Source organism: Pelobates fuscus, chromosome 1 (genome assembly GCF_036172605.1).
Source record: "Pelobates fuscus isolate aPelFus1 chromosome 1, aPelFus1.pri, whole genome shotgun sequence".
NCBI lineage: Eukaryota > Metazoa > Chordata > Amphibia > Anura > Pelobatidae > Pelobates > Pelobates fuscus.
Genome location: NC_086317.1, coordinates 340824253 through 340842173, shown reverse-complemented (window position 1 = coordinate 340842173; position 17921 = coordinate 340824253). Strand labels below are relative to the sequence as shown.

The 17921-nt window shown below is 37.6% G+C and overlaps 1 protein-coding gene across 1 annotated transcript in view; it reads right to left on the bottom strand.

Annotated features, from left to right (window-relative positions):
• ABCC4 (ATP binding cassette subfamily C member 4 (PEL blood group)) overlaps positions 1-17921 on the bottom strand; it is a 263208-nt gene that overhangs the window by 26942 nt on the left and 218345 nt on the right. The window contains exons 26-27 of the mRNA XM_063425748.1: positions 11027-11182; positions 1331-1420 (exon numbers count right to left, since the gene is read on the bottom strand). Of these exons, the coding sequence (XP_063281818.1) occupies positions 1331-1420; positions 11027-11182 (246 nt within the window). The remainder of the gene's footprint in view (positions 1-1330; positions 1421-11026; positions 11183-17921) is intronic.

Here is a 17921-nt window from a genome sequence, read left to right as displayed (position 1 = left end):
GACCACTTCTTCACTACAATATTCTGTATGGGACACTGGTACACCATGTTTGGAGAACCCTGCTTGAAGTATTCCCACATGAGTTATCATGTGTGCAATATTATCTCAGTCTTTACAAAATAAAGGACAAGGCCTTCTAACCAGAGAAGGTAGAAACTCCCATAATGCAAAGCTTCAGTGTCCCAATACCTCTCTATCCCCTCCTCTAGAATCTTCAGTTCTTCATACTGTTAAGCAGAGGAGGAGGAAAGCAGGAAGAAATGACAAAGCAAAAACACTGACACACTGAAATGCAGGCCCTCGTAAACGCTCATTTCATTTGGAATTTTAAACCTGCAATGGTACTTTTCCATAAAAGGGTTGAGAAACACTGGCCAAAGTGGAAACAGCAGTTGTACGCAGAGGAGGACAAACAACGTTATTGATCCCTTTTGGCACGTTTAATGTACAATTGGACTATGGGATATCTCATCATATGTTGGTATCTGCTATCTATAAAATTATACATTCTGAGAGGGAATAAGAAAGAGGTCTGTTTTGCGTTGCTCTGCATCGGTAATAAAAAGAGAGTTATGAAGTTCTGTGTACTACTTGGACACCCTGTGACAACTGCCTGGTCACAAGAGAGTTTGGGAAAATGTATAAAAAGTAATCATAAAGAAAACTAATGGAGTAGTCCTCTCCCTGCTCTACTTTAAGACCCCTGCATGATAAAAGCATCACTCTTTGTTTATAAGTTCTCCCCTTCCTCATTCTTCAGATTCAACATTTCATACTACAGACCTGTAATTGTGGGCTAAAGGGAAGCCAGCTCTTTTCTGAGGACATTCTGTCCCAGATGTTCACAACAAATACATTATTCCAAAAGCAATCAGATTGTCCATATGATCAATGATACCTAGGATAAATTTCACTGGTATAAACCTTTATAGAACTATGCTTACAGATACATACCTAACCTTTTGAAGAGATCAACTGAATCCAATAACCAATTTCTCAAATGTAGCATACCTGAAATATTGTCCATTTCATTTTGTCTTCTTATAAAATAAATGTTTAATGTAGCTAGGAGAGTTAAAATGTCTTGTTTATGAGGCTCAAGTATAATAAGACTGATGCACATTTTATCTCTTTATTGCATTTAACATTAGGGTTATAGTTTGCAGAAAAGCAATAAAATTTAACTTTACAAAAAACCTCAACAACAGCACCGGCTACACATGGATACAAAAAAAAAAAAAGCAATAATACATGTCAAGAGAAGATAGATTAAAATTGTATTCTAAAAAGTAAATTACTTAGAGCAAATGCATTCTTTTTTTATCAGTACCTCTTTTAGAACATCCCATAGTTCCTCATCTGTATGCTCGTCGAAAGGATCAAGGTTCTTCCTCATTGTCCCAGTGAATAGAACTGGCTCCTGTTAAAAAAAAATACAAAATGAAATATATGAAAGAAATGCTATCAATAAAGAACATATTATACAAGAGCCTAAAGTAATATGATCTTTCTTTTATTGGTTAGGGGGTGGGAAGCCAGTGGGGTTTTGTTTGGTTTTGATCGATTTCTACTATTATGGTAATGTTACCATACATATCCCATGCATTTTTATTTCAACATTTTGCAGTGGAGTGTACACAGAGAAAGACATATCTACCTATTAGGATAACATCTAAAGTGTAGTCTTCAAGTTACAGCCAGCTAACACGAGCCATCCTTGATGACAGAATGTATGGTCTATTTTGGTGGCTTTTAAAGATTGAGTTATGGTTTCTATGTCTCTCAAAAAGTTAAATAATTACTCCATGCACCATAACAACTTCAGTGGTTAGAAAAGTTTGATGTGTCTGGAGTCTATATGTACAACGTTTGTCTGTGAACTCTGCACATACAGAGTTTAACCCCCTTTGCTACCTATGGTGTAACTTCACCTCGGGCAGCATCGCTGGTTGTCATTAGCTAGCCTAGAACAAGAGTACCAGACTGGCTAATGTAAATTCTGTACATGTTTCTTAGCGCAGAATGCCATTTATTGTCTGAGAGCGATTAGCTAATACACTCAGCCAATGAATGAGTGGTGATGTCAGTATCTGGCTCTGCAGAAGCTGGATGTGGTTGCCTCATCTAAAGCCCAGGTAAGAGGACAAACTGTTGAAAAATTGTTTGCCTCATTACTGGGGAACAGGGCCAGGGTTCTCCACACATCATAACCACTACATCAGGCTGTCGTGGTTAGATTGCTGAGAGCATCCCTTTAAATTGTCAAAGTAGAGCACTTGTTTTTGTGAAGCATAGCTGTGGGTGTGAAGTTACTTTGATTTTTATGTGAGTACATCTTACATCAATGATTTATGGGTGTTTATAAAATTAAACGATTTAAAACTAGGTGGAAGGACATTATATACACAAACCAATTTCTTCACAATGTAAATGCAATTTAAACACATAATATTATTTGTTTTTTTGCTGAGAAGAGTCATGATGCACAGATACTCCACACATGTTGAGCTTATTCACTAAACCGTGGAATTTCCAGCCAAATTAAAAATAGAATGCACTTTATTGTTGCCCGTAATTTTTTTTATCTGCTTTTACTAATGTTTTTACCATCAGTCAACACATCCCTTTGGTAATTAACCAAAATATATAAGTGTATTTGAGATGCAGAATTGGAACAGGTTGTCATAGTATGCCGACTGTCCTTTAAAAACAAAGTTCTCGTTCTCTTGATTAGATTTCAAGAGATCCCAGAAGGAGATCCTTATATTGGTATTTATAAAGAACACTTTACAGTCCTAAGAGTGAATGCAGCTATGATAGAATGAAGGGAAATAAATACAATTTGGTAACATAGTAATTCACTTTGTTGCTTATTCAGTAGTTTATTAGGCTTTATTTGTTGCCAAAATATAAACTGACAAAGTGTAAATCTGTTTACCAATTAAATTAGGGTGTCAACGTAATGGGAGTACCAATAATCCCTCTAAAGAATATAAATCAGACTCCCATTTCTGGGTCTGTTTTATAGTAATAGAATACAATTATCTAGTCCAATCCCAAGGTGGGGTCTGCTCTCAACAAAATTCGAAAGGGAAAGGTTCACTAATCGGTTACTTCCCATATAGACAACCTAAAATGGGGTTATCAAAATAGTATTGCCACATTAAGGATGATGCTAATTATAGAGAGGGGAATAGGGTTAGTTATAGGAGGTTACAGCATCCAAAATGAGGGAAGAGGGGTATCAAGTGAAATAGTAGAATCCACAATACAAAAAGGAGTGAATCTTCGTGCCTGCAACAGTCTGCTCTCTCGGTCCGGCCCCATCCTTGCAGCTCCCTCCTTCTCCTCCCGCATGGCTGTGAGAGTGAGCTGGGAGGAAGTGATACACTGTCACTTCCTCCCAGCTCTATGTGCAGGATAGAAGGGGCACGGTTGCACTGTTAAAGCGCCACAGCGCACGACTGGGCCCCTCATTGCATATGTCCATCAGGGGGCCCTAAGGGCATGGGCCATCTGATGGACCCTCACACAGGTTCTTAACCCGTGCGGTGGTGTTTTAGATTATGACAGGAGCGGCAAAATGCCACCCCTGTCAGAGTGCCGCCTGGAGCCGTGGCTCCACCGCGGTCCATGGATGGACCGGCACTGCTAATAATAATATACACGGTAACTTTTCTAATAAAATTTTCCTTTTTTCCAGCATGGATATTGACTAAACTGCGAACTGCCTAAAATTAACCAAGACATTTTAAATTATAGGCCAACAATAACTGAATTGGAAACATTTTCCTTGTTTGCTTTTTTTTGTAAACATATATTTTTCAAAAGACAGAAAACAAATGTTTTCTATAAAAGAAAAAAGTCTGCTTGTAAAATGAGTATTGAACTGTAAAACTATTGATAGCCCTTAAAAAACTTTTAAATGCAACATATTAATACCTAGCTGCAAAAATTGTATTTAGGGTCAACAACATAAACCAGTAATCAGGGCCAGTCCGTCCATAATCCGCGGTGGAGTCACGGCTCCAGGCAGCACTCTGACAGGACCCCAACTCCAACCAGCAACAGCCAGCAGAAGGTAAGAACCTGCTGGGTGGCTTAATTTTTTTAATGTTTGTTTGTGTGTTAAGCATGTGTGTAGTGTGGTTATCTGTGTGTTTGTATGTGTGCAATGTGTGTATGTGTAGTATGTATCTGTTTGTATGAGTGTATCTGTGTGTTTGTATGTGTGTGTCTGTGTAGTGTGTGTGTGCCTGTGTAGTGGTGTATGTGTATGTGCAGTGTGTGTATCTGTAGTGTGTGTAGTATTTCATCCTTGGACCCAGGCAGCACAATGTCTTGGGCTGGCCCTGCCAGTAATGCACCCAATCATGTGTGTCTCCGGTAATTACAACCCCTTGGGCTCCTGATAGATCTCAGTAGTCCTGGTGAAGCTCAGATGTTAGCATAGAGTCATAAAGCAAATCAAAATGTCAGAGTCAATGGAACTAACATCTTCAACCGTTTCTGCTACTGGACAATTGTTTCCCATTTTCTGCATACATAAACCATGGTAATGGACACCAAAACAAATGTTGTGTTTGCCATCAGGTTTTGATGGTTGCTCTAAAATACCTGTTCTTAAATCATCAACTCCCATTATTGGTGGTTGCCACTAGAGCTAATACAACCCAAAGAAGGGCATGATACATTCAGTTTACTAAACAATGTTCTAGTTCAATTTCCACTTGAGGAAAGAATCTTTGAAAAGGTAGAAGTATTTACCTTATATTATAGAACTATAACTTCTGTTTAAAGGACTAAGCCTTCTAATCCATCAACCAACATTACATCGTTAACATTACTATCCAGTCACAGCATTACACTTCAGGTTGTCAATCAAAATAGCATCTAACATCAATATAAAGGACAACCAAAATACATTTATGTAGCATTGCTGCAATTAATTTGCATCCATTTTCTGATATATGAGTGTTTATTATCCAATGTAAAATTACAAATAAAAGACCATAAAATAAAATTCCCAGGGTATTCATCATTACTTGATATAATTTATATTCTGACAGTCTTAACTACGGCAAATCTGGACATTGTTATTTCAGACTTCTAACTTACCAAAGTGTTTTCATATTTAATTAGCAGCATATTAAACACATTAAGAAATCAAATTGTTTTATATCCTTTGTTGTGTGATGCCAAGGATTTCACACCAGCATTTTTTCCCAATTACATTGACTTCAATCAAAACCAGTTTAACAACAAAAGGGCTTAATAAGCATTTACTGGTAAACAGGGATTTTTATTTCCCTAAAGCAAGCATGTAGGCAATTTGTTTTATAATACACAGCTTGCATTGTTTATGTTTACACAATGTCATGTTCTGTAGACCAGACCATATTATACAAACTGAAGTGTGTGCACCATGTACAATAAACGATCTCACCCCTTTTTGTATCTGCAGCTTTAATTCACAAATCACCTATTTAAATGGAAATCATTTGGGGCATGATCTCTTCCGTAATGTTTACATGTTTATTGCAAACCTGCGTACTATTACATTATGCTCATCCGTTCGCTCTCTCTCTCTCGCTCTCTTTTTTTTTTTTTTAAAGGCGGCAGTAATGTTCAAAATACACTTTTTGCGGTAACAGCATCAAACAAAAATACCTACGTTAAAAACAGGGTACTATAATTTCCAAACAGAGTATTTTTCAAAGGGATACAATGTGTAATGCATATTTCCTAATAACATTCGCTTATTTTAGCATCTTCCCAAGGTTCAACCAACATGTGGAATGCGGTAACATGCCGACCATGCTTATCTGAACACATATATCATCAGCAGTGGTACTGTGTGTGAACATTTCTTCTCAAATGTAATTAGAATTCACAAATTGCAGGGTGGAAATCAATTCACCAATTAAGGAGATCCCAGAGAGCAGGTATGTTGACTGGCTTACCTTGCGCTCAGGGCCGTCATCAGGGCATGACAACAGTCATGGTAGTCATGGGCCCAGTGGTCCTGGGGGGCCCAGACTGATCTGGCAGTTCCAGGCCCTACATAGTAAAGTCCGAGTGTGCTTGGCCCCGTCTGGGTATGGGTAATAGGCGCTCACTATAGTTAGAGGGGTCTATGTATGTGGGCTGCAGTACACAGTGCAAGGCTTCCCAACCTCGTGAATAAACAAGCGAACAGAAAAAAGGCGTATACCGCGCCCTAGGGATTATACGTACATATAACTCTGAATGGGATGGTACTTTAGACCTTAAAATTACAGAAAAAAGAGAACACAATAATAGTGCAATACAGTATATTTAAATGCAAATCAAAATATTATGTGGTATCCACTCACATTTGATTTAGCTAACTAAGCGCTCAGCTGTGTTGCGCATGGACGGTACAATCACCGTCTAAGGATATGGTGGCAGTGTAGATAGTATTGATGCTCCAAATGTAGTGTACAGGTATATGGAGACAAAATGAGAAAGAAAATACTCCAATAGTTAAGTACTGTACATATATTAAAGGAATAAAGTAATGTACTTACATTTACTAGAGCAAGACCTGCTCTAGTATAAACAGCGTGGGCGGTATAATCCCCACCTAAGGATGTATGGAAGCCAGGAAGCAAAATAATAAAACCAATAAAAAGCAAAAAGCTGTAGAAAAAAAGCAAGCTTTTATTGAACAAAATAGTAAAGTCATTTTAAAAAGAATAGATCGGAAAGTCCGCTTGACGCGTTTCGCCTATATACAAATATAGGTGAATTTCACGTTAAAGGTAAAAATAACGGAACTAGAAAAATTCTCCAAAACAGGTATGCTTTCAGTTCAACTACTGTAGCCTTGTATAGGAAATTAATTTTGAATTCTCACTTTAGTGAATAACTAAGTGTTTTTGATCCTACTATACTTTCTAAAAAGCCAGGAACTGGTTATGATATGAAGACGCCCTACAAATGATGTTTGGTAGTAATCATATTCACTTGCAAGAAAGCCCTAATTTCTTCTTTACAGACACCTATGTAATTTGGGTGTTTGGTAGAAGGAAAAAAATAACACGGACATAAATGAGCTCCCATTTTGTTATATTTACTAGAAAACAGAGTTGTTTATATCAAGAAACTGATTCAAAATGTGCAATCTGTATTTTGTTAAATGCCATTTACAAGAAACACATTTTGTTAGCTAATTAGGAATAGTTCTGAAAGACTTCGTAATTTGGTAAACTTCTCAATAGTTTTGTTTTCTAACTGGAGTGAAGCCTATTCTGTAAGGCAGTTTCAGAAAACACAGAAAAACTAGTAATGGGAATGGAACAAATTGAGACATTTTGCATAAAGAATATATATATATATATATATATATATATATATATATATATATATATATATATATATATTACACACTTTAACATTGATGAAAACATCAGGCGAAGATGCACTTAGCTGGTGGTCTGTAATGAAATAGTAGTTACAGATGTGCTAAATTGAAAAGAATGTGACCACATTATTTTATAAAGCTTGTTTGTCGAAGTAATTCTTCAGAGTCAAAGACAGCCCCTTAGACCAACAAAACAGCTGTTTCATTGGTTATCATCATATACTTTTACATTATGTGTTGTCCCATCAGTGTTTTCCATTATTTAAAGGGACACTATAGGCACCAAAACAATTTTAGCTTAATGAAGCAGTTTGGTATATAGATCATGCCCCTGTAGTTTCACTGTTCAATTCTATGCCATTTAGGAGTTAGGGGATACTAAAGGCACCAGTAGGCCACGATGGCCATGGGCCGAGGTCAGCATGGGAAAGCAGAGGATATCCCCTGCCGGCCCATGCAGAGCTGGCACTGTCCAAGCGTTGGCCCTGCTCTGTGGAATTAGCACCGCTCCACAACTCTGGATCCTCTATACATATACACACACACTCTGGGTCCTCCACACACTCACTAGATCACCTACACACAATATATTCCATATGGAACCTCTATGCACACACTAGATCCTCTGTAAGCAAACACACACTACATCTCCTATACACACACACACACACTACATCCTCTATGCACACACTCGCTACATCCCCTATAAACACTATTCCCCATATACACATGCTCTCTCTCTCTCGCTCTACAGCCCCATGCCACACATATTACACCAGAAACACAACAAAAGTGAAACTAACCTATTTACACAACATCACAATCAGTTCACTCTCTGCACACATGCACGATACACTTTCCTGGCTCTTTTGTCTGCTTGTATCGTTCTTATGCAGACACGAAAGACAAGTCACAAGCAAACAGAGCGCAGAACAAATACAGGTTCTTTTTCTCATGTGAGAGTTCTTCAGCAGGGCTCTGAGCAATGAATAGGCATGCTTGTTTTGCGAGGTGGAATGCTTGTCATGGGTGATGACAAAAAAAAACTCTGACCCGCCCCCTTTTTGGCCACGGTAATTTAATAATGCCTGGGCTGATATTTTTGCCAGTTCAGTCCTGTCATGGATGGAACATCACTTCATACAGAGAGTGTTGGATGCATCACCATCAGTAATGTTTGCATATCTACTATTTATACGGGGTTAAGAGTTTAGGGCAAGTGTAATGTAACACATTCTGTTTAAATCTCTACTTTACACAAAATGAACATCACTAAAGCATATCTGGCATCTTAGATTAAAGTCCCTCTTCCAGCATTAGAGAAGCTGTAACTCGGGGTCTAGCACATGAATGACAAATCCAACAGTAGAATGGACCTTATTTGCACAATGGGCATTCATCCTGTGCTTACTCCCTAAAATTAAACCCCACTCTGGCCAGTATAAATCTATCGAATTATGCTAACAAGCACACCAGATCTTCACAAAATAGGTGTAAACATATTTATGCATTACTAACCATTATACAGAGGATGTACTCAAACATCAAACTAATAAAACAATATATGCTTAAACAAGGTACTGTTAATTTTTTTTAACTCTAATATGGTATACATGTATTCAGATAATTCGGTATATTTCGGTGGTTAATCTCCGTTATATAAACCTGTAGTTTTTCGGTTACGTTTTTAATAGAACAGTTATTCAAACAAGTGCAAGGGCTACAAATACCAACAACAATCTGAAAAAGAAAAAAAAAAGTCCTAATATGAAACAAGTCTCTCTTTATTAGAGACATCCAACCTTCTAACCAGCAGACATTTAAAACCTGCACATACAGAGACTGAAACCATGGGTGCAAGAACTGAAAAGAACTGCAATTCTGCCAGAAAATGTGTTCATGTGTACGACACAGTATATGTGCAAGGTATGGTCATAGAAACGAATACAAATACACTTCCATCATATTAATGTATAAATGTTATTTTTCTACTACAAAACAGCACTTTTCTTCATTGTAAAAGAGCATTGTTGAACTTGCAGACCTGAATTGAACTGAACGCCAGATCTTTTCAACGGGAGAAAAAAAGGATATTGTTCATGAACCAAAGAGGAGGAATATAAGTCTGTGTAAATTCTCCTTTGGAAATGAAAAGGTCACTAGCTCCGGTGAGTAGCACCACTGTATTAATGAAGCCTTCAGTGTGCAGAAACAAAAGGGAGTCTACATTAGGATACAACCCCATTGTATTTGTTTGCAAGTAATAGCATACCTACCTAACTGTGCCTATTGACCGACAATGCCAAGGGATCGGGTAATTAATCATGATGTCTGGAGTGGCAAAGCTCAAAAGAATATACATATGACATCATTTCTACAGAGAGACACTAAAAAAAACAACAACAAAAAACTGTTCTGTACTAACCAACAAAATTATACTAGAAATAACAGCTGTTATCAGTGGCTCATTAACAAGAGAAGAACTGCATGCAGTGTCCAGAAAGACTAAAAATATAGAATACTAAAACAATCTCTTTCCACAGGCAGTGACTATCAGTAAGTATACTACAACTGCTAGCATGAAGGTTAGCTGGGGGAAGCTCTAAAGAAAGAAATAAAAAAAAAATCATTTTGCAGGTTAGGCTTAGACCACCAGGTCAGGAACCAGATCCGGATACTGGTTGATATTTCCTACATTACCAAATCTACCGAATTGTCAGTTTTCTTTCTAATTTCCAGTAAATGGAAGAATATTTGTCTCAATTTCTAAATCTGTCCAATTTCGTCTTTCACTTGTTATGTTCCCTGATCATCATTTCTCACAGAAGGAACAGATTTATGAATAGCACCCATTAAATATCCCTCAGTGCATCACCAAACAAAGGTTTCATGATGTTCATAGACACATGAATACAGCAGCTACGTTACAGGCATGTTACTGCATAGTGTATCCTTAGATTCATTCAACATTAGTACACGGTTACACAGAACTAAATTCAAATTTGTATTGAAAATTAATAAACTTTAGCACCCCTCCTGTTTCTCACCAAACATTTTCACAAAAATTCAAGTCTTCTTAGCATTTTGACATGAAGTGTAGTTTTAATTTGACGATTGTTGAGTTCATCTCAGAGTGTTATCCTATAGTGATGTGGACACTGAACGCCAATCTCCTCCAATGCATACACATAAAATATCATTGCTAATTGTTATTGTATGAAATTAGGTTAAACAAAGGGTTTCATGCTCCTTCAAAATAAATTTATATAAGTATTGTAGTTTAATAATACATTAATGTTTAAACTGAAATGTTACAAGAACATCCAAGTGGTATGATAAGATTTTTTTTTTTAGATGAGCAATGTATGAGATTTGCTAATGAAAATACGTAAACAGGGGAAAAAGAACTAAAAAAAAAAAAAACAAAGGAGACATGCTTTTGTTAGTTTCTTTGTTTTTTTAACTTAACTTTTTAAAGCAAAGAAATTAGAATTGAATAACACATTTTTCATCACTGCTATATTTGTAGAGTTCTGTTTTGTTGTTGATATAATGCAATCTGTCTTTCAAAATAATTTTGAAACCACACTGAACAGACACAAACAGGTGTACGTTCACATACTAACAAAACATTTTTACCTGTGGTATGATGGACATTTTCTTTCGAAGATCATGCAGACCAAGTTCAGATGTCAAAAGTTTATCAATCCAAATTTTTCCTTCCGGTTCAGCCAGACGGAAAAGAGCAGCTATTAAAGAACTCTTCCCTGCTCCAGTTCGTCCTACTATTCCCACCTTTAAGATAAATAATGACATTTTGGCAACTGTCCGTGTTCTGAACCAAAACAAAACCTTAAGTTTGAGCTGCAGGCTAGTTCCACTGTAATTTAAGGGTTTCGCTTCAAGTGCCCCCAAACACATTATATATGTTTTCATATAATTTTTAAAGGACAAAAACATCCTATAGGTATACCCAACACAACATGTTTGCTTATAATAATTTTAAATAGCCAGTGCAACTAATTAAAAAAAAAGTAAAAAAAAAAAAAAAAAAATCACATCTCAGTCCCGATTGTTAAATGCCAAATATATTTAGGATCGGATTTTTTTTTTTTTAAATAATTCATGTTAACCCTATACAAACTCCCACACAAATATACAAACAATACCCCTCACCTAATGCTTACACTAACAAACCGTATGCCTACCCTAATCTTACCCTTAACCTCAGCCCTACACTATAAAACAGCATTAACCAATACCCAACATTAACACTTACCTTACCCAACCCCAACACCAAGTGTAACAATACCCAACTCTTACCCCTAAATCTAACCCTAACCCAAACTCAGTAGTAATATCAACCCTAAGGTGACCAACTTCTAATATCAATTGTTATATTAGAAATGGGTTTTACGGTTTTTAACACAGTAGATAGTGGTTTGCTGCCACCATCTAATGCCTTTCTTCAGAATTAAACGATCAGTGCTTGGCAGCTGGCAAAGCCTGGCACCGGTCCCAATCGTTCTCCATTGATACCTAGAGCTCTTTGGTGGTGCAGGGCACTCTATGCCATCCTAAAAGCATTAAAGCCCTCTGTGGTAGAAACCTGATACTCCATCGGAGTATCTCTGCCAAACAGCCCTCCTGAAGTCTTTAGTGATTATAGCATGTTCACCCAAACATCAGTTGAGACTTGATGAAGATTGAAAAACAAGGATTAGAAACACACATACATATTTGGGTAACAAGGTAACAAGAACAATAGTAAATCTGCCCAGGCCCCTCTGTGTCTGGGAGGTGATCTGATTAAACACTGCTAAGTTAATTAACTCCCAGACACATAGGCGGCTGACACAAAAAACATTTAGTAACTGAAACAGGACCTTGTTTTAAGCTCTGCTCATTGTCAGGTTTTGTCAACCTTACTGCTGTACATAAGAAAAATAGTCACTTGTTTTCTTTATTTATTTAATGAAAACTAGAGATGTCCGAAAAAAAAAACCCCAACAGATTCAAACAGGGATATATATAGAAGGATATTAGATAAAGTTTATTTTTGGTGACAGAGTGGATTTAAAACCAACTACCGTATATACTCGAGTATAAGTCGACCCGAATATAAATCGAGGCCCCTAATTTTACCCTACAAAACTGGGAAAACTTATTGACTCAAGTATAAGACTAGGGTGGGAAATGCAGCAGCTACTGGTAAATTTCTAAATAAAATTAGATCCCCAAAAAATATATTAATTGAATATTTATTTACAGTGTGTGTATATAATGAATGCAGTGTGTGTAGTGTGTTTATATAATGCAGAGTGTAGTGTGTGTATATAATGAATGCAGTGTGTGTATAATGCAGAGTGTGTGTGTGTGTGTGTGTGTATGTATGTGATGCAGAGTGTGTTTGTATATGTGATGCAGAGTGTGTTTGTGTATGTGATGCAGAGTGTGTAACCTTAGTGGGGGAGGGCATTTTTATTATTATAATTTTAATATTAATTTTTTTTCTTTTTTTTCTATTATTTAAATTTGTATTATTTTTTTTTTCGTCCCCCCTCCAAGCTTGATATATTATTCCCCGGTGGTCCAGTGGATGGGCTGTGCAGGAGGGGGGCTGGGAGCAAGCTGTTACTTACCTTTACAGCAGCTCCGTTCAGCTCCCTTCTCCTCCGTGCCGTTCAGCTCCAGTGTAAATCTCGCAGTCTGCGTGCCCGTGGCAACGCTCTAAGGGGCCGCGGCTCTCGCGAGATTTACACTGGAGCTGAACGGCACGGAGGAGAAGGGAGCTGAACGGAGCTGCTGTAAAGGTAAATAACAGCTTGCTCCCAGCCCCCAACAGGACCGCCGGGCTCATTATTTTGGCAATGTAAGTTGCCAAACTCAAGTATAAGACGTGGGGGTCTTTTTCAGCACAAAAAATGTGACAAAAAACACGTCTTTATTAAAAAATAGCCCTTGTTAAAACTTGCAATGCCAAAATGCATAAACTAAAAAATTAAATACAATTAAAAAAAAAAAAAATCACACAATCTATAATCTGTCCTCCAGTGTTTTCTGTATTGCTTTGTTTTGATATGTCCAGTGTAACAGTAGCCAGCTTAACTAGCTTGTTAACCCACCATATCTCTCACCAGCCCCTGACACCTGCCTCTGTTCATTTATCTACACCTGTCGTCCACTCTGTTGCATAAGCTCAATGTGTTACATATAATCCACACACACCATCACGCCACATATGGAACTAAATATATATTTACCAACCCAGTCACATTGATCCACCCAACCACATGCCACCCATAGCCACACTTAAGCACCCTAAGCATTCATTCCACCTGCTTTTTCACATACCCCTATCCACCTAGTCACATACCCTACCTGTGACTCTTAAAAATATAGATGAAAAACATTTAGGAACCACCTTGTCCCCGTGTGCCCAATTTGGCTAAATAGGGACCTGATCGCAGAAACATCACCCGATATAACTTTTGATCATCCGCAGCTGAGAGTCAGTCCGAGATACAGTTCCACGGAGTTCTGGATATCACTGATGATTCTTGGCCAGAAAAAGGTCTAGGTCAATAATTCATCACGATAGTTTTGGGGAACTACTAGCTGTCTCTTAAGGACTTGGGCGTCCCCATTTTGTGAACTTCAGTTATTTGGTAGAATAACCCCTCTACCCACACAAAGTGCTACCGGTCTAACCCTACATCTCTGCCCGTGTCCTGTACCCAGCTAGTGAGGGGTCATCCCTGAGTTCCTGTCTCCTGTGAGGCGGTCCAAAAAGAAGCCTTTCTGTCCATCGGGGTCAGGGTAGACTGGCTTTCCTGGGGTTCCTCTGAGTGAGAGGGGTCCGTGTTCGGCACCTGGTAATCACTGGGTGTAGCCTCTCCAGGGCTGCTGGTGTAAATTTGTAAGGGAGGTTTCAGAGGTAATTAACAAGAAAGATCTCAGCAGGCAGTTCTTTCGTAATCTCTACCTTTAGGTATCAGGCTCCATGACCCCTGTCTAGATGCACTTTAGGAGTAGGGAGACGATTAATCGTTCCTCCGGCTATCTTGACTGCCCCCATTCTGCTAGTTTTGTTCCACTTCTGTAATCTGGTGGGGTTGTATCAAAGTCAGCATAGCTCTGGTGTCTCGCAGACCCTGCACCATTCAATTTTACCATCTGCCCATTGTCTCCGCATAGGATCTGCTCTGTGGATCCCAGCCCACAACTGCTCAGTGTAGTGCACTGTGTAACTTTGCAAGAAGATCGGGGCATTCCAGGGCTGGTCCTCCTGTAGACAAGGTGCTGCCACACACGGGGGGATAGCTGGTTGTCTGGGCCACCCCACTCTAGGGGTAGTTATTTTTAAAATGTTCAATGTGGTTGCACCTGAAGTATAGGGGGGGACCCTCTCCGTTGGGGAGGCTGGTTGAGCAGGTTATGTTGTCTCTTGAGAAAGGCTTTTTCACTGAAACGTTGAGGGTATTTCTTAGATTATTTTTTTTTTGTGACCTGTGGTATTTTCCTCTTCTCCTAGCATTTTATTAGCTTATTTGACTGTTGATTTTTTCATTTGGTATTTATTAATTTTCTGTACATTAATGTACGCATTATTAGTATAGGTTTATGATGTTTTCTGTGTTTTTTGTTTTTCCGGTTTGCTTAGTGTATTGATTATTCTTCCATTATTTTTTTAGGGTGATATATATATATATATAATTTTTGAATTGTATGTAGTAATTTATCTTCTTGCATTGTATTTATATCATCTTTGGCATCATGTTGGATATATATATATATATCCAACATGATGCCAAAGATGATATAAATACAATGCAAGAAGATAAATTACTACATACAATTCAAAAATTATATATATATATATCACCCTAAAAAAATAATGGAAGAATAATCAATACACTAAGCAAATTGTATGTAGTAATTTATCTTCTTGCATTGTATTTATATCATCTTTGGCATCATGTTGGATATATATATATATATATATCCAACATGATGCCAAAGATGATATAAATACAATGCAAGAAGATAAATTACTACATACAATTCAAAAATTATATATATATATATATCACCCTAAAAAAATGATTAATGATATCTCCATATAGTGATTGGCTAATATTGTTTTTTTTTTTTTCTAGTTTTCTTGATATATTTTGAATATTTACAATAAAGCTGGTTTTAACTTTTTCGCGGTTAGGTGTGCTCCTTTACATTCGTATAGTTTGGTACTCTTGACTCTTCTGCCCAGTTTCCACTGAGAGGTACGGTTCGGGTCGGCACGGTCTGGTATGCTATTTTGAGTTTTTTCCATTATGAAAGTAGCCAATACAACCGAACCAAACCGCACCATTCCTGGGCCCCCTTCAGATTTAGGTCATAAGAAATGGTACGGTACGGTTAGGGCAGAGCTACTGGCGACACACTATACAATCCATTGATTGGCGGACAGGAAAAGGAGTCAATGCTCACAACAAATGACACACTAGGTGTTTGGTCTAAACCCTGCATGCCCCCAGGCGGTCCGACTTGCAGTGGAAATGCTCACCTGAATATACTGGGCCATTCTAACCCTTCCGAAACATACTGACCTGAACCATATCGCTCAGTGGAAACGAGGAATTAGTGAGCACCCGTTTGATATGGTACTATCTATTTTTGTTTGATTGTCTTTCTTTGATTTATGTTGTTTGAATGCCCTTGTATTCAAATCGATGCTCTCAAACTGCAAAAAATAGTTCAGGAATGTTTTGGGGAACATGACAATAGTTTAAGGTGTTGCCTTGGCCTTCAATTTTCCCAGATCTCAATCCAATGGAGCATACGTGTGATGTGCTGGAACAACAAAAGATATCCATGTAGGGCCCAGATCACAACTTGCAGGACTTAAAGGATCTTCTGCGAATATCTTGATACCAGACACCACAGGACACGTTCAGTGGTTTTGTGGAGTCTATGCCTAGATGTATCAGAGCTTTTGACAGCACAAGGGGGAGGATATTAGGCCGGTGGCTTTAATGTTATGGCTGATTAGTGAATAATTAGACACTCAAGAAATAAAAATAAATTACTTGAAATTATATCAGCAAGACTGTTCCCAAACAATGTAATAAAACTAACAAAACAAAGATAAATATAAAAAAGAAGACTGTCAAGAAGATTCAGTTCCAAATTTCTACTGTAGTCAATTGACAGCTGAACTACCACTCGCATTACACAAAGTTATACAGTCTGTCAATATTGTCCAAGTATTGGTAGGGCATACAGAAGAACACACTTGACCTGTGGCCTATTTATGGCAGGGCGTATTTAAAGTAGTTATAAATTATGGAATATAAGTAATTATTGTCCTTGGTAAGTTAATTAAATTCCAGATATAAAAGTAATTTGCTTCTAAATACATAACAATTAATAAACAACTTAATTGTACATTAAAGGTGCACCAAAAGGATAATGTTTCACTTTAGGGAAACTTACGGTAATTATAGAAAAGTTTGAAACTGCAAAATTTAGAAGTTTTTACAGTGCTTCTAGAGCGGTCACTGAAGGTATTCAAAATGTGCAAACAAGGCCTCTCTGTAAATATAACATTTGATCTAGAACAACAAACATCTAGAACAACAAATCCATTTAACACCCCACAAAAAAACCAACAAACAAAAAACAGAACGATGTAATAATTTATAATAATGACTTCAAAAATGTAAACTTTCAAACATGTTTGAATGTTCTGCATCCCTTTTTAGAACATTACATAATAAAATGGGTGCTTTAAAAAGAATAATATGAATATAATAAATCTAAAAATCAATGCCATAAATCTGCAAATTCTTCATGTCATCAAATGAAGTTTCTTACATTGCCTTATGTGGAATGCCATGCAGCATTCAAAATGAATTCCATCTGCTGGACCATCATTGTTTTCACATTTCTAAAGACTAAATCCAGAGTCACCTTCCACTGCCAAAACCAAATAGAGCACACAAATGCCGTGTTCCAATGGGCCAGAATGGCGAAACTCCAAAAATTCAGCAAATACAAGGCAAGGTCCAGGCACATAAGTAAGTTTCAAGCAGACTTTATTAAGATTGTGCTAGCGAAAACATTTTGGCTCCACTTTAGAACCTTTGTGACAACATGAAAAAGGCTCTATAGCCGAAACAAACCTACCGTATATACTCGAGTATAAGCCGACCCGAATATAAGCCGAGGCCCCTAATTTTATCCCAAAAAACTGGGAAAATGTATTGACTCGAGTATAAGACTAGGGTGGGAAATGCAGCAGCTACTGGTAAATTTCTAAATAAAATTAGATCCTAAAAAAAATATATTAATTGAATATTTATGTACAGTGTGTGTATAATGAATGCAGTGTGTGCGTATGTGTGTGTGTATGAGTGCAGCGTGTGTGTATGAGTGCAGCGTGTGTGTATGAGTGCAGTGTGTGTATGAGTGCAGTGTGTGTGTGCATGAATGCAGTGTGTGTGTGCATGAATGCAGTGTGTGTGTGTATGAA